Source organism: Aulonocara stuartgranti, assembly GCF_965226115.1.
Source record: "Aulonocara stuartgranti genome assembly, chromosome: 6".
Lineage (NCBI taxonomy): Eukaryota > Metazoa > Chordata > Actinopteri > Cichliformes > Cichlidae > Aulonocara > Aulonocara stuartgranti.
The window spans coordinates 5,854,358-5,872,978 of NC_138944.1; the positions used below are offsets into that span (position 1 = coordinate 5,854,358).

Consider the following 18,621-nt stretch of genomic DNA (forward strand, 5'->3'; position numbering starts at 1 on the left):
ACTTTCTTTCTGTACTTCACACGTTACAATAACCTGTGAATTTTAGTGGCCCTTGATCTGGATGAGCTACTGCGCCACGAGGTACACTTGGTACACTTTGTAGGCGTGCACACACGTAGAGCTGATTCTTCAGCTCAGGTACGACTGACACCTTAATAGTTTTGCACAGTCTAGTATGCGATCAAGTCATTATTATTCACTGACTTTTGTTACTGTCCTGTCACCTCGCTCACTTTGGAGATCAGCTGATTCGACACCGAACACTGTCTTGCATTCACACACAACACAGGAATAACATCACACATTCTCACTCTGATCTTTATTTTACATGTACCAAAAGAAAACCGTAGCTGGCATAGTGGTAGCAGTGGAGCAGGTAGTCCAGGGGTTGAATCCACCGCCCGGCTGGGTCCCTTCTGCATGGAGTGTGCATGTTTTCCCTGTGCCTATGAGGTTTTCTTCAGGTTCTCTGGTTTGTACCGTGATCCAAAGACATATTTGTGAAGTTAGCTGAATGTTTGTCTTTCTGTGTACCCAGCCTCTTGTCGCATGTAAGCTGGGATAGGCTCCAACCGTCCCGTGAGCCTGTATTGTGTAAACGGATGGATGGAAAACAACACACTTCATTTTTGAGAGCAACAAATACACGTGCTGGAATAAAGAGGTAGCTGCTACATCACTAATGGTTTGTGTCACAGAACTGTAGGTTAATGATTTGGGCCCCTAAATTTGAACACACAGGTGTTAGCCAGAGCCCAGGTTGTTCTGCTGCTGCTGTCCTGATCTGCCGCCTCTCAGTGCCTGATGCGTCTGATGGACTGGATCTTTGGAGTCTGACAGTGAGAGCCCCAGTTCCTCCAGTGCTGGTAATCTCCACTGTGCCTCTCACACTCCATGATGTACTGCTGGCCTCTGTAGCCGGGGTACTCATAGCACACAAAGCTGTGGAAACGCAGAGGCAGGAGGAGGAGATTCATTAAGAACAGTCACTATGTGGATGACTAAATGAATGCAAACATATCTTTGATATTACTGCACAACTATATGATTTTAGTGATTAGTCAACAAATCTGTGACAGGCACATAACCGTATGCCAATTTTATTTGAGGGCTTGTTTTGGTGAAAAATCGTCGTAAATAACAAATGTGTCATGACGAATTCAGTGGAAATGTGTAAACAAAAATATGTCATGTTAGCTGCTCTTTGAGGCTGTGACACTCATAATAAATAACACCAAAGTCCGGCAGTTGATATGACAGGACACACCAGAAATGTGAGAGGTTGTCACATCGGCACACGAGCCGCTACCCTGATAAGCAGACCGTGTAGACCCTTCATATTTTAGCATGCTCATTAAAATGTTTTTTTATTTTGCAGACATTCAGTCATAAAGAAAAGAGCAGAGGCCAGGCTGAAGAGGATAATAAAAAGATATTGCACTTCACCCCAGGGGAAACATGGACATCTAGAAAAGACTGAATGTCACGCTACAGGCTGAGATATTTCCCAGTTGGCCAAAGCAGTTGCCTGATTCACACGACCGTCTCTGTTAACTGTGTTAAAAATAACTGTGTCATCCTTTTAAAGCTGCTAAAAAACACAAAATAAAGATGAAAGTAGCTCTCTGAACCTTTCTATACGTCACATGCCATACATACACGTGACAGCGCAAATGTTTGACACAATCAGACCAGATGCTAGAGAGTTTATCACCTGCCCGTCGCGGTTAGGGATATTTTTGTGTTCAGAAAGTTTTACTTCCTCCACATTTGTAATGATCTGCCCCGCCCACATTAGCATCATCTGTGTTTACCTAGTCGAACCTGCTTCTCATCAGCTAATTACTTACTTCTGCGCACTCAGACTTTGCAGCGTTCTGCAGCTAGTATTTCTCACTTTTTCTTCTTTGTTTTTGCCCGTTTGTTGCTTTGTTGACTGACTTCCGGCTACTGTACGATCTAAGCTTGGATTATATATTTACTCTACAGTCTCCTCTCTTCTGAGTTGTTGCACTGTTAACTCCCTAATACACTGCACAGAGTGTGCATCGGCGAGCATCTTCACCTAAACATCACTGACAGCACTGCTGATGCAAAGCATCTCCTGCTCTGCGATCCACGTTTCAAAAAGATAACTTGGAACAGAGCCTCAGTTTTATTCTCTCAACCTTTTGTTGAAGCTCATGTGTGAAATGTAGAGCACTAAGCGTGTATTTTAAAATAAAAATATGTCTCCTGGAAGGGAATAAAGTCTTGCTCGGAATGTTGACAGTGAAGCCCTTTTTCACACATGCATTTAAGACATATTTGCAATTGGGGCTTATTTTAAAGTAATGTCAATTCAACATGATGTGACACAACACGATCATGAATTTATTAGCTACAATTGTAATAGTGCTGTAGTTCATGATCTCAGATGTAACTGTGATCTACTCTATCAAAAGAAAACTTTGTTTTTTAAATTACACAGAAAAGTTGAAGGACAGAAGCTTTGGTCACATAGCTGACCACCTTAAATCACTGAAACAACCTATTAAAACAAAATATTCTTTTTAAAAAAAATCCGAGGTAAAAACACTTGGTCTTTGTAAGACCTGCAGCCTCCTCTCTCTCCTCTCCGGTGCATTTTAGTAACTGACACAATTTTCAGTACTGACATCTCAGATCATTTCTAGGTCACAGTCAGAAGGTGGAGACGAGACGAGGAGGCACAAATTAAAGATATAATGTACAGTCAGGCCCATTTGAGAGTTTAGCAGATAATCTGGTGACATGGTGGATCATGTGACCTACCTCCTGCATACCTCAAAACTTCCTCATCAAAACAAATTGAGCCTTTCGAGTTGAGAGAAAATACCACACAAGAAAAGTCATGTAAGAAAGAACGACTCTAGACGTTTCAGGAGTGTGAAAGTGACTTGAGCATGTAAATCAGGGTGTGTCTTTAGTCTCAGTTCTTAATGGATTTTGTTCTCCTCTATCTATGCAGCTGCTTTCAAATCAGTTTTATTTACTCCCCAAAGTATTTTATATTGTAATGGAAACATTATGAAGAGATGCCCAATGATCCCCAATGTGCAAGCACTTGGAGAGCAAGCATCTTTGAAGCCACTCATGTTGGCTTTTACTTAAACTTGAAGAATTAAGGAGGAACGTGTCTAACTTACGCGCCACACTGCACATGCATGGAGCCCACCTCGGGCATGAACCAGCCCATGGCCTCCAGGGAGGGGTAGTCGTCACACAGCTCGGTGCAACGCCCCATGAAGTTTTCCCTCTCAAAGATCATCATACGGCTGCTGTGGTGAGACTTTGGAAATAGAGAAAAAGAAACAGACTAATGTTAGCGCAGAGGGAGCACAGATTTAGCTGTGAGCTGTCTGATTTCTATTTTTGAGCTGTCTCAGTCACCCGCTGTGTGGCTCACTGCACCTTCTGTCACTCACTATCATCATCTCTCTCACTCCCGCTTATTTTGTACCCTTTCATTTTTGTATCCCCCAACCCTTTCCTCCCTCTGCTGCTACTCACAGCACAGTAGATGGGGCGGAATGACATGAAGCGTTCAGTGTGGTAGGACAGAGAGCCGCTGTAGGCTTCCCAGTTGGGGTACTCGCCCCTCTCCAGGATGAACTGCTGGCCTTGGAAATCATGGTGCTCAAAACCCACCCAGCTGGAAAAAAGAGTGGCAGAGGTAAAAATATCAGAGCAAAAATGGTAATCAGCACAGTTTGAAATCAGTCTGAACATAAATCAGACAAGTGACATCAGACAGGATGAGAGGGCCTGCTCGTCAGCCTCACGAGTGCTGATGCATCATGTCGTAAGCTGTGAGTGTCCTATTTTGGATTTTTTTTTCTGTTTTTTTGCACACACGCAAAATTAAAAACAGAATTCTCGAACTCATATTTACAACCAACAGGTCAGCCATCATCTTATGTAACTTTCCCACAATGAGTTATCAGCCATTAACAAGACTTAATGTGGAGCAAGAATGCGTTAATACGTACTAATTCAGAGAGATCTGAATGTTTGATATGTTTGAACTTCAAAAACACCAGGGATAAAATTGTTGTGCAGTCCCACATGTCATCCTATTCCTACAAGACAAAGGACCAAAAAGTGAAAAACAATCCTGAAAGTGTTTTTTCCCCACCAAATGATGTCTGAGAAAGAAAAAGTTGTGAATAAAAGACTGCCTGTCTTGAGTCTGACTAACATACATTTTTTAAAGACAATGGAGAGAACAATGCACTGCAACTTCTGTTTTTTTTATTGACCAAACAGCTGTCAGTGTTTTTTCCTACCTGCTCTGAAATGGGATTTTGTACCCAAATCAATACTTCATAAAAAATGTATCAACAAACTAAAAGAAGTTTCAGCTCAACTTTTCCCCCAGTGTTCAGATAATGTTGTGTAAATGTATCTGAAAGAATGTATATCAACACAGATAAAAGGGGAAGTAATCAAGCTACAATGTTTGATGGTATTTTTACTCTCCTGTAGTTCATTTTAAATAGTCTAAAAATTTGGATCACTACTCTACAATCTTCTTCTTTCAGCTATTCCTTTTAGAGGATGCTAGGGACAGCGGATCATCTGCCTCCGTCTCCCCCTGAACCTAGCATCCTCTTCTGTTACACCGACCCCATATGTCCTCCTTCAATACATCTACAAACTTTCTCTGTGGTCTTCCTCGTTTCTCCTGCCTGGCAGTTCCATTTTTAACATCCTTTGTCCAGTATATCCTCTAGCCCTCCTCTGCACATGCCAACATGGCCTCAGCCTTGGCTCTACATCCTCGGTTATATTCATTTCAGATCCTGTCCCTCCTGGTCACTCCCAACAAAAATCTAAGCATCTTCAGCTCTGCCGCCTCCAGCTCAGGCAGATAAAGTTCTTTTCTGTGCTTACTGCACCACTGCAACACAATGTTTTTAAAAAAGTATCTATTTGTAATTAAATTAGTCTTAGATAAAAATTGCAACCAAAATCTGAGTTGTGTCCACACAATAAAACTGCCAAAAAATTTTTGAGGAGTATTTTTGATAGAAACACTTAAGTGAACTTTACTTGACCCTCCCCAGGCCAACCGAGAGAGTTTTTTGAGGCGCTGTCACATTGCCCATTTTTCAATAGTCTGTGCCTTTTGATAAAAGTGACCAACGGGGACTATTGCGCATGTGACTTGAATTAATAGAATCATTTTCTGATTGGTCGACATGGTAAATTTTCCATCAATAGGAAAGGGTTTCTTTGTTTTTGTTCGCAAGCAGAGAGTGCTTCTGGGTGCTTTCCTTAGAAAACGCAGTTTTAGTGTTTCTTCCTGCAGTAAACATAGTGATAGTATTCAGGAAAAAACATTGCGTATATTTTTTTTTATCATGACTCTGGTTTTACGTGGCCTATCAACGCAATTTAAAAACTGGTATATAGTTTTAAGTCCCCACTTTTGTTCCCACAAAATAGTAACACATTTGCACAGAGGAAGGGAGTACAAATAGCTGACACTGCGCTGTTAGTGAAAAGCAGAGCTCACCATCTTTTACTTTTCAGTGTGTTTTTCCACTGATAAGATAGAACTGGCGAAAGCAGCATGTGTTTGGAGAATCACTACTCTGGCAGGCTTTACACACCATGACTAAGGCCTGGGCGGTTACGTATGAAGATACAAGCAGCAACGATTTGGTCCTAAGTGCGTCAGACACAAGTTTGCTCTTACACTCAGCGTTAAGAATAAATACATGCATAAATGTCCCAGAGCGTTACATCTAGTGCTCTGCTCCTAAATTAAGAGAAGTCCAAAGACTTTCTGATCCTGTGAGACATCACCAGCAGACAGCTGCATTATTTACAGAGGAAGGGACTACACTTTCCTTTAGGAATCACAACTTGAGCCTTACAGTTCAAGTTGTGAGTCTGATAAAACTTTCTGACACATTTCTGACACTGATAAAACTGACACATTTCTATACATTTTAGGAACAAATATGTGGGTCACATTAAAGTCCTTAAGAATATATGATCAAAATGAGCTTCTTGTTATGTTTTACATAAACACAAACAAATCTGCAAATGACGGAAATGTCACACACGTTCATGCTCAACCAAGAACATAATATTTGAATCCACGAGTCAGGATGGTGAGGGCTACTGATTACTCCTGGGCTGGCTGAGTTTAAACCTAAGATAAATGTATCATGACAGTGTAAAACTATTTAAACCTGTAAAGTGTCCTTTAAAGTGGAAAATGAAAAGTGGAGCAGTCCTTTTAATGATAAAACAGCAGGAGCTACTGATTGAATGTGTGGCTCTGCTCAGTTTTTCAGAACTTTACAGCAAAGTTTAGCCCAGTATTCAACAACATGTTGCAAATGTACATTTGTGCTTAACTAGCAAGATTTTCTTTTGCAATAAAGGCTTTAAAAACACCTGTTAGCAGTTAGCTAGTGAACTAAAAAGTCAGAAAGTGAGAGCTAGGTAAGACGAAAAACAGCTACAAGGAATTTGAAAGATTTGAAATACATCACTCTTTTCTCCAGATGGAGGGGGAAAAAGTTATTAATCACAATTATAAGTGAACAGTTCACCCAAAAATCAAATGAAGTCTTAAAAAAAAGCCCAAAATATCCACAAACCTTGTTGTGAACAGTTTTCTTGTCTGTCCACTTCCACCGCTAACCTCACAGTGCAGAAGAAAGAGTCTCTAACCTGACAGTGTGAAAGGAGGGTGTCCCCCTTCAGCTGTGTTAATGTTAGCTAGCTGCACCCACTCTTGGCTGGTGAATGAAAGAAATATGTCCTACATAAAATCTTTCAGAACAAAATTGCTTGTGGCTTTTGTTTTGTTTGTGTTTGGGTCATGATTTCTGGAAGGGCCCATTGCTCCTGTCCGGAGAACAGTCCAGTGCATTTTCTGGAGCTTTGGACAAAGCAAGCAACTCATTTCATTATAATTAAAAGCAAAATCATGTACATACACACGGAGCATCACAGGCAAGAGGATAATTTTAAAATGTAATTCAGATTTTTGTCTCTTAAATAGACGATTCCTTTACAACTTCTGTACTTGGTTATTTAATGGTTTATGATGGTTGGGTAGTCAGCACGTTCATCTATTTGTTGCTGAAAATTAGCACGATATTTTGATACCAAAAGGAGTAGAAATATAAACTCACATAAATAGAAATACTCTGCTCAAGTACTTCAAAGCAGGTACTCAACTTACTTCTCACCACGGATAACTCCAAACTCTACAACAGGGATGTCAAACTTGTTTTACATACACTTTGATCTGAAGTGGGCCGGACTAGTGAAGGACACTGAACTAAATATTTAATCCCTGAGATGAACTAATGTAGAATTAAAGAAATAAAATTGCAATTCCAACAGTACGTCTCAGTTCTTCCATAATCAATGTGTAAAATTACTGTAAAAGTTCTGGTAGCTCATTAACTAGACTGCCCCATATTTATAAAACATAAAGTTTTTATTAATTCACACTTTTAATGAAGTTTTACAGTAGATAATAGTTTATTGCCTGTTAATTCACTACTTTGTAGTACGAAGGACAACAGAGGAGGTCTTTATGAATAGAAGAAGCTGTAAAACCTATGAAAATACAGTAAAAAGTTTAAAATCTGCACAGTCCTTCACAAAGCTGTCCAGTGGACTCGTCCTTGCTGGGTTGATTAGGGCCCCCAGGGCTTATGTTTGACATCCCTGCTCTAAAATATCTAAACTCATTAAGAAATTGAAATATCTGAGTAGCACAAAGTGTTTCCAGTCCAGTAAAGCTTCACGAAAGGTTATTATAACAGCACTGGTAGTACATAATGGATATCATTTTTTAAAGCTACTCTAAACAGATAGTTCTTTCTAAAAGCATCATCTTTATCTGAGAGATCCTGACACTGACCTTCACATACAAGCAATTAAAAAAAGGTGCACAGCAAGCTATAAAAATAAAACCACTCATGTGGCCTTAAAGAATAAATGATGAGGAATGTATAACAGCCTTTAAAGCCAGAAATGGTGAAAGCAATTTGAATGTCTTTAAAATAAAATACTCCTTTTCACCCCCCATTACTGCCTTGGTGTGTGGACCCTACATGTAGGATGCAGTGGCCTTCGTGGTGGCATGTTTGGTAGTGGGTGCCTCATTCTCTACCCTTGTATCACAGAGACACAATTACATAAACACACACACACACACACACACACACACACAGTCAGCTGTCCACAGAGACTTGCAGGCGTACAGGCTGTGTGACTCACGCTCCACTCTCCACTCGGATGGAGCGGATGTTGTCCATACCACAGTTGTGGATGTTGCAGCACTCAGAAGTGAACTCCAGACACTTGCCCTGGAAATGCTCCTGCTCAAACACAGTCACCTGCGCATGGGGGGAGACACGGAGAATGGGTGAAGCTGGGCATGTTTACACTTTACATTTATGAGTGCAAATAAAAAGTGTGTGAATTCACCTTAAAGAAAGGAGCAGTGTCCATTCTAGGGAACATCATAGGTGAGGTCATGTGGGCTCTAACGACTCTATTCATTTCTAGAGTAAAGAGAGATAAAGAGCATGAATGAGAATATGTACAGGCATTAAAATGCAGCATGTCTGGAGTAGTTTTTAAAATCACAGCAACAGTTTCTGTTTGAGATTTCTTTCTGTATAAATTTAACCTCCACCTTCTCATATCTGCAATAGGACCAATCAGGCCCGTTTAATCAATTAAACCACCCCGTGGGAAAGTTTTGAAGCAGGAAATTTCCGGGTCATCTTACCTGGATGCGCTGCTGACACTCCTCACAATCTAAATGCCGTTTGCATAGACTTTGGTCTGAACCTGGAGGTTCTTTTTTATACTGGCGTTCACGCGGGATGCTCATGCTCGTTAGTGTGCGCGTGCGCCCTTCTTTTCCAATGACGTGAAAGCGGTGAGTGTTTGAAGTAGGACAGGAACATGACCGATGTCTTCCGGCTAAATTCTTCAAAATTAAAGTACAACACTAGCTCTTTATACTCTTAGAATATATATATATATATATATATATATATATATATATATATATTATCTTCTATCAGCTTGTCACAGAGAAGCTAACTTGCCGACATATTCAATTACATTTTTAAGTCCTCAAGTTAGTGTTGTTTTTATTCCTGCTTGTTTATTCTGATTCAAACAAATTTACAACTTACTGAATCACTTTCACAGCATCAGCAGCAAGCATTCTGAAGTCATAAGCTTTAAGTTCTGAGATTAGTAAATTTTGCTTACAGAAGATAAATAAAATAATCACTTCGCAAATATTGAGTGTATTTTGTATATTAATCATATCGACGCCTAATATGTGGAGCCCCCTCAACATTTATTTTGAAGGTAGCTTGAGGAAAACTTCCGGTAAGTGTGGGAAAATTGCCGCAGGTGAGAAAATGATCGCTCCTGGCGTCGTGCGTAAAAACGGTTTGTGCACGCGCAACTGCGAATTTACGCACGGGCTCATTGCTCGCGTTCCATGTCCCCCACACGCCCACCCCCTTACCTCCCTCTCTCTTTCTCTCTCTCTCTCTTTGTAACCCTATGGGGCCTGTCGACTCAGCAGATCATATAGAGCGCAGTCACAGAGATGCGGGCGATGAATGCGTGGCTGTTTTTAGTCTATTCGTATAGGTCAGCAGTGCCATCGTATAGAGCAACAATGGCCGGGGCTATAGGCAGAGAATGAGGAGGATTTGGAGAGTCATCCGGGGAGTCTGTTTAAATGGTGGCTTCCAAAAGTGGAGGAAATTGGGACCGAATAATTAAATTCAATACGTTATTGATAACTGTTAATTAATAATGCATGTTATATAGATTCTATAAAAGAAAGCGTAAAAGTTGTGAAAAAATACAAGGAAAGTGGTTTTGACATCACTGCGAGCCTTTGACAGATCATTTTGACCCTTCAGTTGTTTTAAACCTCCTTCGGTCAGCCCCTTGCTGCTTGACATTTCATCAACAGAGCCTCAAATTCTCCTTAACATGTTTAACATCACACAGGCAAACACACACAAAACACACACATGAAAAGGCAGTGGCTAAGTGGCTAAGTCACGACTCCCAGCTTTTATCCTGCTGTGCTCTAAAAAAATGTACTCACACTGTGTGGATTTGTCCAGAAGAAACTTGTCTTGGACAAAGTGCTTCGATCTGCTGTTTTACATGAAAGACATGAATGAGGCTGGACAGAGGTTTCATTTGGGTGTCGGAGGGAGAAAGCATTAAGCAGATCTTTGGGGGAAAAAACCCATGAAATCTGATAGTTGTTACTGTTAGCAGAAGGGGTTTTACAAAAGTATCACATTAAATATTTAATAGTCGTATTTTCAGAGGCTCAAATATATATATATATATATATATATATATATATATATATATATATATATATATATATATATATATATATATATATATATACCCATCTGAAACACAAATATGTTTAGGTTTCATGTTTTAGGCAACAAGGACCGATGGTGTTGTCTGCTGTACACACTGTAAAGACCTATGAGGTATATTTGGCAATAGTGAAATTATAGAAATAACTATACAAACTAAGTTGACTCACAACTATAATTAACTAAACTTTCATTTCACTGATACACATATGAGAAGTTTTTTAGTGCTGTGCTGTAAATGTCAGCTTCACAAATTATATGATGAAAAATAGACACATAGAGGGTTCAGTAGATGGTTTTTCAGTCATTGTAGAAATTGTTGTAAAAGCTCCCGGTGAAGGGGATGAAACTGGATTTGAGTCATTTAGCAAAATGGGCTGTCTTTGTTAAACACGGGATATAAAAACAAGCCTATGTATGAAAAGTAAAGCATACAATGTCATTAAAGGCAAAGCTAATCTAGCATATTTTTCCCCAAGTAAGAAAAACCAATCAAACCAGTATTCAGCCATTATTCAGAGTATTTCACATTTGTGGAGATGCATCCACTGTGCTCCACATATCAATCAATGGGCTCTTTGAAGAGGATATTTTATCAAAGCACATGGAAAATGTCACAGTTTTGTTGGCTATTTCATTATTCGATGCCAGATCTACTAAAACATGTTAGTACACATGCCTTGCATATATGATCTGACTTTATATTGTATAAAGACTGCCTCTTCCATAATTCTGCATAGTATTTGAAGTTGTGTTAGGTTGTTACAAAGAGATTTATGCTGAAAAATGCATTAATTTCCTGCTTTAAAATGTAACGGGAATTTTATTATATACACAACTGCTTACATGTTTACAGCCAGTTGGACATGGCTCTGTTTTTGAAAGAAGTCAGTTTGCTTTCATCTATTATAATATGTCACTATTCAGAAGGTTTGTAAATAATAATTAATGGAATCAATAATCATAGCTTGTAACTTAAATTTAATGAAACATACACAGGTATATTTTCAGCAGCCATCACTTCTGTGTTCCAACAGCACACTGTGTTATCTAAAATAAGTTTATTATGCTAAAAGAAAAACTGGTCATCAGAACAAAATTTTCAAATAATTTCAGAACAGCTGGAAATAGTTTATCTATTTACAAAAACAATGCATTGGACTATTGGATTACATGAACCATCTTATGGGTTTAAATATAATAAAATAAAGATTCTTGAAGAATCTTGATCTAGGTTATGAAGGGTATTTTATGCAGGAAGTTAAAAAAGGAAATATCATACAACAGAGTGTACAACTTTGTTCAGAAAACATTAAAGCTTTCTCTAACCAGAACAGAAACAAAACAAATGAATCTGCATCTTTAGCTTAAGGAACAGACGCATAACAGGTGGTTAGATTAAATGTGTTCCCAGCTGTGGGAAGGCGAGGTAAAGACAGGTCACCAGTCCATCACAGGAGCAACTCAGAGACACAGATAACACTCACAGTCACACCTATAGTGAAATATAATCGCCAGTTAATGTAACATGCATGTCTTTAGACTCTAGGAGGAACCTGTAGCACCCAGAGAGAACCTATAAAGGTGCAGCGAGAACATGCAAACGTCACACAGAAAGACTCCGGCTGGTTCAGGTGACATTGCTAACCACTGCGCCACCCAGACCTATCATTTATTTTCACTTTTGCTTATAGAAATTGTTTTCTGTCCATCTGTCTCCGACATGTCTTTGGAGTGTGGGAAGACACCTACAAGCAATACCCCAATCAGTTTAAACCCAGAACCAGCTAACAGCAAAGAGGTAAAAGTGCTGACCCTCCACGGCTTTGCTAAATCCATTTTCATGTGTATTATTGTGCTGTTTCCTGCTTCCCTTGTTTTTCTCCTTCAAGAGACTCTCTGCAGTCCTCAGCCACTTCACTGGGTCTGAGTCACTCCTGCATCACTTCCTCCACTGACCTTTCAATGATGCTTAATTGAGCATAATGATTTGAGCAAATTCAAGTTTCAAAATTAATAAGTCTGAACATTGAATTGAAGACATGAATGGTTTTACCTGAATGCTCACAATCTCATGTAGCACTCAGCTGCACCTCATATTTCCCTCCTGTCGTCATCTGAAGCCTTGATGAAGCACAACACGCGACCTCGAATGCTACAACTACGACTGTTTTGCTTGTTCTCTTGTGAGTGCTTTGAAATAAACATCTCAAACACTTTTTACATTTTCCAGCTAACACTCACTGTAATATTTTACTGACCCATACAGGGAAAAAAGGCAAAGCTTTGATATAAAAGCCTTCTCCTACTGAGATGAACAGAGACAGAATCAGATTATTGTCCATGCAAACCTTGAACCTCTTTGCTCACCCTGAGGTGCAGGCACTGGACCGTTATTGCTTCTCACAGCTTATTGTTTTTCCTGTTATTGTTTTTCCCAGCGCCTCTTTTTTTATAGCACTGAAGGGAACAGGAGGGAATGATTTTGCAATACGCTCATTAATGTGAACCTGGTCAGCTTGGCTGTCATTACACTGAAACTGTAAGGGCGTAGAAAAGTGCATTATCTCACATTACTCCAGCTGGACTGTCATTTCTTTCACTCAGTGCACGAGTTCATACAATGAGCAAGCTTTTATAAGGTTACTTTGTCTTTTGTTAACCTATCAAAATGTAGCAGATCACTGACGACAAGAAAAAAAAATTTACACAAAAATGTATTTGATTTCATTTGAAATTCACAATTCTAAAAATTTGCTTGTTTTAGCATTTGGCTAAAACAAAAGTCGATCCTGATTATAACTCCAGATGCGGTTAAGTCATCTGAGGTCGACCATATGTTGATATATCTGAGTTTGTCATATTTTCTTCCTCATATTATTTCAACCATATGCTCTGTCTCTCTTTCTGCCCGTCTCTCTCTCTTTGATGATGGGGGTATTTCTATTCTGTGGGGGCTGTGAGCTCAGCGAGTTTGTTTCTGTGTCTATAATCCCCTCTCTCTGGGCGCCAGCATATAAAAGCGACGAGGGGCCCCGCGCACTCTCACACAGACCACCAGTCTCAGGCCTGAGTCTACTCCTTTACGCACACACAGCCACAGGTAAGACAGTGGACAAACATACAGAACAGAACAGAAAGATAGAAACTTTTCACTAACCCAGAGGACAAGCTAGGAAGCTAATTATAACTGAAGTCAAATGTTGGCAAAAATGTGATTTTTCTTTTGTACGCAGCCAGCAGCTGTCAGTAAATGCACTTGGGCATATTCAGAAAAAAGCACTGGAGTTTAGAAACTAATGTTTACATTTTAAATTCCAATGGGGATCTGGGAATCAAGCTGGTTTCACAAATGCAGCATTGAAAGTGCAACATTTCAGATTCAGAGCCAAGAAAAGCTTCAACCTACTAAAATCTGCTTTTGATGAGTGTTTTTTTTTAGCTTTTGTTCTGAAGTAGATCTTAGTTGTGTAAAGGTTTTTGGGACATTTTCTGATTGGTTCTTTTAATGCCGATTACTTTAACACACATGTGCCAGCTTTGTAAATGCAGCATGCTTAGAAACTGTACAGAAATGACTCAGGATGTATGAATCTTTGAACCTTCTGAGCTGAGGGCATTCATTTTTTCTAACAGGAAGGTAAAAATAACGAATGTATAAAGAAAAGAGTCTGTAAAGAACGACCCTCATTTTTGCTATTTTTGGTCATTCCTAATTCAACTTCAATCAGGATCAGATGAACATGTGAAAGCTAAAGGTCTTGTTTACTGAATAACAAATCATTAGACCCTATTCTTAAGTAAAGATTTTTTTACAACCTCTTAGTGTGACAGTAAAAGTCAAACTAGAGCTATAACAGCTTCTTTTTTTATCCCAGTCGTCATGTCTGCTGGAGGAGAGAAATCCAAGTCTGCTTCCCAGACTGATGGGAAAGCAGCTCAGACCAAGACGTCTGAGATGGGCTTAACATCTTACAAGGTACAGTATACACACACACACACACACACACACACACACACACACACACACACACACACACACACACACACACACACACGTAAAACAGATGATTAAACATCACAAATACAGCATACAGTATTTTTCACACAGTGGGAAGCAGCTGGCCTCACACCACTGTAACAGTTTACCTTGTGAGCGGACGTCTGTTAGCGCGACCTGCTGGTTCTTATAGCTCTTTGAGGGGGTGGCTGACAACTATAACTGACAGAAAAAACCCCCAGTGTGTTAAATCACTGTGGAGGTAGCTGTCATAAAAACATTGGCACTTCATCTTTATCTCCCCGTGTCACACTTCCTGCTTCATATATCTTCCCTTGAATCTGAACCTACCTCAGTGACCTCCACTCCTATTTTCTTTGCTCCCCACTGCAATCGTTCAGATGTGGGTTTACGACCAGGAGAATTTCCAGGGCCGCTGTATTGAGATCAACGCCGAGTGCATGAACGTGTGTGACTTGGGCATGGACAAGGTGCGCTCCCTGCGTGTCGACTGTGGGCCGTAAGTATTCCGATTGCGTGCTGTGAGACGTATACACCCACATGTACTAGTGTGGTACCCAGCAGCACCCACACTCCTCTAAGAGAAGAGCAGGTGATTTAACAGCTACACTCCACCATTATGTGACATTTCCCCACTTTGCATTTGGCATTATGCTGATGCTTTTATCCCGAGTGATTTTGCAGAGAGTACAGCAATGCAGAGAACTTTGGCTGCTAACATAATAAAGCACACAAAGCACAAGTGATGGAAGTATGTCAGTTAATAAAAGAAAATATAAGCAAGGAGATAAGGAGTAGTGCAACAAGGGACACATTTAAAAATCAAAGCAGCAGAGGCCAAGATGCTATAAGATTTTTACAAGCTGCACACTCCTCAAGAGGAGTCAGCTCATTCATTTGAGTGTAATCAGTGAGCTGACTCTTCTTGAGGGACGTTCAATGATCACTCTCCTTCCTCTCCTTTTCCCCGTCCTCAGCTTCGTGGGTTTTGAGCAGATGAACTTCTGTGGAGAAATGTTCATCTTGGAGAAGGGCGAGTACCCCCGCTGGGACTCTTGGAGCAACTGCCAGAAGAATGACTACCTGCTGTCCTTCAGGCCTGTCCGCATGGTGAGTCCTATGTTCCAGCCACTCAACTGGTGGAAGTTTGCTCTACTTTTATTTGCCTTCTTTACATCCTTATTCTCTTTTCCTCCTTCCTCATGCCCGCCACCTCGCAGGATCCCGAGAAGCACAAGATATGCCTGTATGAGGTTGGAGAATTCAAGGGCCGCAAGATGGAAATCATGGATGATGACGTTCCCAGCCTGTTTTCCTATGGTTTCACTGACAGGGTGGGCAGCATCATGGTCAGCTGTGGAACGTGAGTAGTTTGTGAAATTACAACATCTTATTGCATTTTTCCAAAGAGTTAAATGAGTAGAATAATACCACTCTGTAGTGTGCTAAATATGAGGCTAAAGCCAACATCCAGCTAGCTTAACTTTGCATAAAGACTGGAAACAGGGCTTAAGCTAACCTGGATCTTTTTTGAAAGTAATAGTCAGCTTAACAGCACATGCAAAGCTCACAAATTAACTTGCTATATGCTATGTGATTCCAACAAAACCATGAAACATTGGTATAAAACAAGAGTTTGTAGTTGTGGGCCTGATTTGGGTGCAGCAGCTTCAACAAGCTTGCTGTCAACGAGGTAACAAGCTAGCAAAGCACCCCATAAAACTCAGCTTTCATGAAGTTTTTACACTTCCTATTCTTTTAGAATTCAATAAACAATGTATAACATCTTAATTGGCGAACCTTAACAGTCTGGGGGTGTTTTTTGCAAGTGTGAAAGACCAAGACTTGAACTGTTTCAAGCCCCAAATATGAGTGCTATCAGCCTTGTGAACAAACAGAAATCTAGAAGACCTGCTTTTTCTTTAAGGCTGACTGTGAAGCTGTAACTCTGCTACCTTTTCCAGCCTTCTGGTTGATAAATCATGCATTTTTCAGCAGCACTGACCACAAACACCACACTCTGCTTTTGCAACAGCTGCGTCAAAAAAAGTCCAGCTCCTTTTACCATTTCTACATCGGTGGCGTCATTCTTAAACTGACAGAAACAGCACTCTGTCTGGTAATGTGCTCAGGAATAGAGGCTTTTTCATCAGCAGCTACATGAGGGTGTCACGAACGTCAGCAGCTCCATGTCTCTGTCTGCGCTCCCAGAGGCGTGGCAGCCAGCGTACACTGTTGTTTTATCTGCTGTGATTACTTTATTTGGACTGCTACCCGCAGTCTCCAAACAGGCAGCTGGAAGGCAGACGAGTCTGTGCTTTAACACCTAGAAGCATGATAAACAGATCGATGACATCATTTGTTCGATGTTTACTCTCTCTAAATTATTAGCATGTGTCCTTCTAGCATCTTTCATCATGTTTCTCACTTGTCTGCTGTTTCTGTTTCACCTCATGCTTTTTTGCTGCCTCACATTTTCTCTGCTGAACAGTTGCTGTCCAACCTTGTAATCCCTCTCTATTATTCCCTATCCTTGCCTCTCTTCTCCCTTTTTCTCTCCTCAGTTGGGTGGGTTACCAGTTCCCCGGCTACCGTGGCAGCCAGTTTCTGCTGGAGAAGGGTGATTACAGGCATTTCAATGAGTTTGGTGCCCGCTGCCCCCAGATGCAGTCCATTAGGCGCATTCGTGACATGCAGTGGCACCCACACGGCTGCTACACCATGTCCTCCAAGTGAAACCCACCGAGGGCGAGGAAGAGAGGGACTGGAGGAGAGGCGGAGGCCGAAGGCGGGCACAGAGATGGAGGTGGAGGAGGAAGAGCAAAGAAGGAGAGGAGGAGGGAGAGGGTGTAATAATGTTTCCCCTGTCCTTAAATCTCTTGACGGTTTGAGTGCAGGATGGGGGGAGTACATTAGGTTGTTATTTATAGTTGTGATTTAGCGGCCAATGAAAAGTTATTCAAAGTTTAGGAGGAGATAATTACGATAACCACAGAGACTGCTTCTCATAATAAATGCTCTCTCCATTTTTGTTCTTCCTCTCTCGCTGTCTCCATTTGTCAGCCTCTGGCTCCCCACTCTCCTCTCTCTCCTCCCCTCCCTCCCTCTCTCCCCTCACATATATTATTCCACATCTCACCAACGTCAGCGCTCGCTCGACCTGTCAGAGCCTGACTGAAGGGGTACCAGCGTAGATTTCTGTTTGTTTGTGTGAACGGGGCACTGAGACAGAAGAAAACAACCACAGAGACAAATGGCGGTGACTGCTCTTTGCTCAGATCCTGCTACCACACCAGCCTTAAACCCCAATAAATCATCTCACTACCTGCTTTACTTGGAATGACATTTTATTCAACAGACTTTTATATATATTTAGCAAATGCACAAAAAAACTGAACCCAGCATGAGACCCTGTTATATTTAGTAAAAACAGATCCTCAAATTAAAGCTGCTACAATCAATATTTTTTCGCCGTCTACAGAGGGAGCAACACCCCACAGCAGAATCAGCTGAGTCAGTCATTGTCTACAACTCTGTGGAGCCTTAAAGCACTCTCATGGCTATCATGGAACTATTTATCATAGCTGATGAACACTGTGCTGGATTCAATGGCTAAAGAGCCACAAAAGAACAACAGGGAGACTCAATAAGTATCAGCTAACTTGTAATACATTAGAGTGTTTCCAAAATAAGTCCTGTGCATTTGCATTTGCCACTCGTGTGTATAACAAGGGAACTCAGCGTGTAATAAGCACACCAAGTTAATTTTATTTGGTTTAAACACAGCTTTACTGTTGCTATTGTGACTCGTTTCTCTTAGCCTCGAGTGGCCCAAGGGATGTACGCATGCCAATTAAAGCTGGTTTTCAGGAATAGTTAGTCCAGGGAGTCTAACTAATTTTAGTCCATGAGCCTAATAATATCATAATACAGCCTATTATGAAAACGTCCACATTTAATTGACTGCACATTTAAATATACTGCCTGAGATTTCTTCAGAACAATCTGACTCATCTTAAAATGGATCCGTCATGTCCATCAACATGTTTTTACTCTTTGACTCTGCTAGAGTAGCTCTGTATCACTCACAGTTCAAAATAATCACTATTCTGTTCACATGTGCACTGGTGCAGCCTCTCGGTTCTTCTGTGCCTG

The 18,621-nt window shown here is 40.7% G+C and overlaps 2 protein-coding genes across 3 annotated transcripts; one reads left to right on the forward strand and one right to left on the reverse strand.

Moving 5' to 3' along the window:
• Nucleotides 1-300: 300 nt before the first annotated feature.
• Nucleotides 301-8,928, reverse strand: cryba1l2 (crystallin, beta A1, like 2). Of its 2 annotated transcripts, XR_014277499.1 has the most exons (7): nt 8,795-8,928; nt 8,488-8,564; nt 8,278-8,396; nt 3,532-3,673; nt 3,168-3,310; nt 740-942; nt 301-585 (listed from the first exon to the last, which is right to left on the reverse strand). XR_014277499.1 is itself a non-coding variant. In XM_082538011.1 (6 exons), the coding sequence occupies exons 2-6, from the start codon at nt 8,560-8,562 to the stop codon at nt 795-797; spliced, it is 627 nt and encodes a 208-aa protein (XP_082394137.1). In that variant the 5' UTR covers nt 8,563-8,564; nt 8,795-8,928; the 3' UTR covers nt 301-794. The 2 variants fall into 2 exon arrangements, 1 of the variants encoding a protein (XP_082394137.1); XM_082538011.1 differs by having other exon boundaries at nt 301-942.
• A 4,445-nt stretch (nt 8,929-13,373) lies between these two features.
• On the forward strand, nt 13,374-17,745 carry crybb1l2 (crystallin, beta B1, like 2; the record flags this gene model as incomplete). Its single annotated transcript, XM_082537497.1, has 6 exons — nt 13,374-13,548; nt 14,324-14,424; nt 14,847-14,965; nt 15,444-15,576; nt 15,687-15,829; nt 17,031-17,745. 6 exons carry the CDS (start codon nt 13,374-13,376, stop codon nt 17,200-17,202), a joined length of 843 nt encoding a protein of 280 aa, XP_082393623.1. The 3' UTR covers nt 17,203-17,745.
• Nucleotides 17,746-18,621: the final 876 nt, after the last annotated feature.